The following is a 5,576-nucleotide window of genomic DNA, read 5'->3' as shown; positions in this document are numbered from 1 at the left end:
ATAAGAATATTATACTATTGAATTTAAAAAACATAAAAACAATATCAATGTAACGGAGCACATGTTTCTCAAAGATATACCAAAATGGATGTCGGAAAGAATCCGGGGGAAGTATAAAATAATTTATTAATTTCCCTAAATTTATTATTTTTTGTATAAAATTATTCTAAAAGTAGAAAAATAGAATATTACTAAATGGAAGAAGAGGATAAAAATGTGAATAAGAGAAGAACAATGACATGTTGAAGACTTTGAACCAGAGGCGGGAGGGACAGGTCACACGTCGATGATACTATCGACCCGTCTTTCCATACGCTGGCCCCAACATCGCTCTCTCTCTCTTTAAAAGTTTGAAACTGAATTAGCAGAGTAGTGAGTAGATAATCTTCGGGGGGTTGGACACGAGGAAGGAGAAAGGGAAGGAATTGACAGATTTTACAATGACGCATTAGCCCTTTTGTTTCTTCATTTCTTCTTTCCTTCGTTTTCTTTTCAAATTTGATTTCGTCTTCTTTTGGGTGACCTTCTGTGTTTCTCTCAGCGTCGGGGTTGAGTAAGGTATGGGTTTCTTCTTTTGTGTTGTTTTCCTTTTTTCCTTGCCTTTACTTCACTGCCCCATTTTCTCGTCTGATCTAGCTGTGAGGTTCTTTCTTGCTTTCTTGTCTGGTATGGTGTTTGTTGTTTCAGAACCTTGTTCTGATTTCCGTTGTTTTCCTGCATAATGGAAGATCGAGGTCTAAGAAATTACGACAACGTCTTTCTTAAGAAATTAGGACAACGTCTTTCTTTCCTTGTTTATTTTTTTTTCGTCCCTTTTCTTTAAGCATTTCTCTGTTGCGTAAAGCGGCACTGAGGCTTGTGATTTTTCCCCATTTGTGAAACTAAGTGAGGTTTGGTTTGTCTGCGGATTTGGATGCAAGGGGTTGAAGCTTTTGGTTCATGTTGCAATGTGTATGAGATTCCATCTTCTGTGTTTGATTCCTTGTTTTTCCTTTAGGCTCTGTTGAAAAGGGCTAAAGCCTCGCAGAGTACAATTCGCTTCTGATGTTTTCTGATCCAAAGTCAGATCTACATCGATTTTTGTTGGTGATTTCGTGTTAAGTATCTGTGTGTTTATTAATTGATTATTTTCGTCTTTTTATTAAGAAATTCCCAGTATTCTTGGCCTTTTGCGTCGGAATCTCCTCAAGAAAATGAATTTCCCATATCGGCAGTAGTCAAGTTATCTTGTCTGTATTCCTTGATTTGTAAACTCAGAATCGATATTCTTTACAATAGGACACTGTTTATTTGGGGATTGGGTTCGATATAACCTTTTTTATTCGATTCCTTCTGGAGTGACATTAGAGAGGACTGAAAGTGAAGTGCAGGAGTGGGCGATAAAAGTAAGATGCATGTTAGCTCTTCGATTCTCCACGCAGTTTGAGGATGACAACTAATTAGAAACTTCTAATAGGAAAATAAAAATAAAAGAGAGGCTCCCGGGAATCAATTCTGGAAAAGTTTGAGGAGAAAGTTTCCCATGGCTTCTAGGCTGGATTGGTGCTTGTTCTCTTTATATGATGTTAAACATTAGCCTGATTTCGTTTCATTCGGTTATTTACCAAAAAATCTGTTGTCATATTCTTTTTTCTTTTTTTTTTTCTCTAAATGTTTTTCTTCCGTGCCCGCATGTTATATGGATTTTTTTGCCTTAGTTCATTTACCACTTTTTCTTCCTTTCCACCTTTCCTTGGGCGAGGAACAGAACTAATGTGTTATATACGCGCGCGCATATATTTCAAAACTCAATTTGATGTGCATGCAGCCGTAGAATTCATTATGGTGGCAACTGCTGCTACGTCGTCATTCTTTCCTGTTACTCCACCATCATCGGACTCAGGTGCGAAGGCAGCCAAGCTTGGTGGCGGGCCTGTGAACCTGGGAGGACTCAAATCAAAATCCACAACTCATGGTGGATTGCAAGTTAAGGCAAATGCCCAAGCCCCTACCAAGGTCAATGGATCCACGGTTACTACATCTTTCGAAGGCACAAAGCGTGAGGATGATTTGCCATCGCCTGCTCCAAGGACATTCATCAACCAGTTACCTGATTGGAGTATGCTTCTTGCTGCCATCACAACAGTTTTCTTGGCTGCAGAGAAGCAGTGGATGATGCTTGATTGGAAACCAAGGCGACCTGACATGGCTTATGATCCCTTTGGAATAGGAAGAATTGTTCAGGATGGTCTTGTGTTCCGTCAGAACTTTTCCATCAGATCATATGAAATAGGTGCTGACCGAACTGCATCTATAGAGACATTGATGAACCATCTGCAGGTATGCTTCTATTAAAAAAGCCTTTAAATTGCATTTGAAGTGACTTTGACTGTATGATAATTTCCAGATGAGATGATCTCACTTAATTGTTTTTTGCGCAACAGGAAACTGCACTTAATCATGTAAAGACTGTTGGGCTTCTTGGTGATGGCTTTGGTTCTACGCCTGAAATGTGCAAGAAAAACCTAATATGGGTAGTTGCTAAGATGCAGGTCGCAGTTGATCGCTATCCTACATGGTAATTCACCTAGTCTCACCCTTAATTTATGTGATTTGCCCAGGTATCAGCTGATTATCTATGTAATCCGTTCTGTCTTTTATTTCTGTGATCTTTACAGTGATTGGTACCCCTTAAATTTCTGACTGAATTTTAGAACTGCATTTTTATTTGGGGTGAATTATATATCTGGTTCCACAGATTGGCTTGAAAATTGAGATTAACTTTGAATCCAATAGTACTTGTGAAATTCCTTTGGGAGATCATAGAAATGAGAAGCATAAGAGTTATGGCACACTTGCACTGTTGGAAGCCCCAAGTGTAAGTGTTGTAAATCTTGATGTGAAATGCAATGTAGTATAAATTGCAAGCTAGTTATTGAACCTAATCTAGTATTATGGTAAAAAGCTTAGTGCATATACAGACTTGTGAAAAATCTAGTTGAAGCATCGTGTACAATGGCTACTTGACATTCTGTTTCAGAACTTGTCAATTGATCAGAGAAAAAGAGAATGTATTCTTCTCCTTGTAAGAGGCTCTAATTTACAAAAGTTTATAGTCTCTATATATAGGACAAAGGCTAATAAATTTACTATATCATCCCAGTTCCAAATTGGGTTTTGATCAAGTTGAAGAACCTGGTGGAAATTGTAATCATACAACTCCTGCTCCTGGTTTTTGGTGTTAATTTTGTTCACAACTTGCATACCATATGGCCATAATCTTGAATGTTAGGACAAAACAGATATTTCAATTAATATGGCATGCTTGAATGGCCATTAGTTAGGATAATTATGGGAGGATTGTGAAACTGATGATCAAGTTGTGTTAATTTTTTTAAGGGGTGATGTTGTTCAAGTAGACACTTGGGTTTCTGCATCTGGAAAGAATGGTTTGCGGCGTGATTGGCTTGTGCGTGACTGCAATGCTGGAGAAATACTGACCAGAGCTTCCAGGTAGAAACCTTTCAGAAATCTTCCTTTCCTCCTTCCTCCTGCCGTCTAAAATGACATGTCTTGTATGTGCACGACTGGCAATTGGGCATTGTGCAGAATTTCGCTATCTTTTTATGAAGCTATGGTCTCTGTTGCTTTGTCTGATTGCGCGTTTATGATTTTTCATAACTAAAATATAAAATATTCTTATGGCATTTATCATGCATCTAGCATTGTAACAAATACAATGAATTGTTTTGCGCGTATTAGTTTTGAACTTCTTATATATGAGGCTCTCTGATCCTACCAACAGTCTTTATATCTTGGTTGTTCATGGTATAGTACAAGCCTTTAGCTTGTATTGTTACTGCATTCTGAAGATAGACAGTAACTAAATGTTTCTCATCTGTTGGTTTTGGCTTTGACAATACAGTGTTTGGGTTATGATGAATAAACTGACAAGAAGGCTATCTAAAATTCCGGAAGAGGTCAAAGGGGAGATTGGGACTTATTTTGTGAATTCTGATCCAGTTTTGGAAGAGGATAACAGAAAGCTATCTAAGCTTGATGACAACATGGCAGATTATATTCGAACTGGTTTGACTGTAAGTCAAGTTTGTTGAAGCCTTTATCATCAAAATTATTTTTGAAAATGACCAATATTAGGTTTTATACTAATGCTATATGCTGATTATCTTTGTTATCAGCCTCGATGGAGTGATTTAGATGTCAATCAGCATGTTAACAATGTGAAGTACATTGGCTGGATCCTGGAGGTAATATTATGTGCTTTTCTTTCCAGCTCTCATCCTTGTATCTCTTTCTCGTTTGTTGCTTGTAGTGCATCTCTTGTAGCGATGTTTACCATAAGTTTTAGTGATCATAACTGTGTCAGGCCAATTAAAAACTTATTACTTTGGTTTGTTTGACTCGAACAAGGCATTTTGAAGATTTAACTTCCTAATCCCACAGGTCAGGCAGTTAAGTAACAAATTACAATCCTGTTAGGTGACTGCACCAGCTTGTTTGTTGATGCTTTTTGCATGTAATATGTGCTTTCAAAATGTTTTGATGACAGAGCGATGAGTTAATGTGCATATTTGATGCCTCATGGAAGCAATTTGATCACTTATAGAACTGGTTCAATAGTTCATGTCGCTTATTTTATTGGGGATCAAAATTTTGGGCACTTTCAACCTGAGGATGATTTTATGATTCCTGCAGAGTGCTCCACAGCGGATCCTGGAGACTCATGAGCTTTCTGCCATGTCTTTGGAGTATCGAAGGGAGTGCGGTAGAGACAGTGTCCTCGAATCCCTCACTGCTGTCTCCGGTGCAGATGCCGGCGAGTTAGCTCACAGTGGGGACATTGAGTGCAAGCATTATCTTCGACTCGAGGATGGTGCTGAGATTGTGAGGGGAAGGACTGAGTGGAGGCCCAAACACGTGAACAAACTTGTTGCCATGAAGGAGGCTCCAGCAACGAACACTTGACTTCTATAATGGTCAATGGGTCATCCTCTTCCTACCTCCTCTGGACAATTCTTGCTTGTCTTTTCCCCATCTTTCATGTTCATTTTATGTGCCTTCTGCTTTGCCCCTTAGAAGGTTATGGGGGAAAAGTGGAAACAGTCCCGTTCTCTCTGTAATTATCCTCCCTCCCTCCCTCCCTTCCTCTCCATCAGTTTAATGGTTCTGTTTGTTTATTTATCGTTAGACACCATGGCACATTTCAGCTGGGCTGTGTACAATATTTATTGGTTTCATTATATTCAGGAGGCATGTATGCATGAATGTATGTATATTATAAGATTCTTTTGTTTAAGTAAAAAAATTTGCTTGTGAAGAAAGCACAATTATTATAAATGTATATTCTGTTGTTGAAGAACGAGTTTGGTTGCATGATATGATACAGCTTGTAAATGCCACCCTTTCCACATGGGAATTGAAGGGTGCCTTATGATTATAACGCTTATGTGCGCTTTGTCGGCCCTTCATGTTCATGTGCTGTCTCTAGAAGCATCAACAGCACTAATTGGAATAAGAAATGGTACTTCCCTACGTCACAAGACGTTGTAATTTATCAGATGCTAGGATAAAATTGT

The 5,576-nt window shown here is 38.5% G+C and overlaps 1 protein-coding gene across 3 annotated transcripts; it reads left to right on the top strand.

The window, feature by feature from the left end:
• Window positions 1–307: 307 nt before the first annotated feature.
• LOC129309387 (palmitoyl-acyl carrier protein thioesterase, chloroplastic-like) lies at window positions 308–5,362 on the top strand. Of its 3 annotated transcripts, none has more exons than XM_054950957.1 (7): window positions 308–558; window positions 1,808–2,319; window positions 2,424–2,557; window positions 3,379–3,492; window positions 3,905–4,076; window positions 4,179–4,247; window positions 4,696–5,362. In XM_054950957.1, the coding sequence occupies exons 2-7, from the start codon at window positions 1,822–1,824 to the stop codon at window positions 4,963–4,965; spliced, it is 1,257 nt and encodes a 418-aa protein (XP_054806932.1). In that variant the 5' UTR covers window positions 308–558; window positions 1,808–1,821; the 3' UTR covers window positions 4,966–5,362. The 3 variants fall into 3 exon arrangements, with proteins under 3 accessions (XP_054806932.1, XP_054806933.1, XP_054806931.1); XM_054950958.1 differs by lacking the exon at window positions 308–558 and adding an exon at window positions 596–666; XM_054950956.1 differs by lacking the exon at window positions 308–558 and adding an exon at window positions 702–951.
• Window positions 5,363–5,576: the final 214 nt, after the last annotated feature.

This window comes from Prosopis cineraria, unplaced genomic scaffold, assembly GCF_029017545.1.
Source record: "Prosopis cineraria cultivar Desert tree isolate PC_DT_omini unplaced genomic scaffold, ASM2901754v1 PC4, whole genome shotgun sequence".
Classification (NCBI taxonomy): Eukaryota; Viridiplantae; Streptophyta; class Magnoliopsida; order Fabales; family Fabaceae; genus Prosopis; species Prosopis cineraria.
The sequence above is the reverse complement of the archived record's forward strand: the minus strand, read 5'-3'. Positions and strand labels throughout refer to the sequence as shown.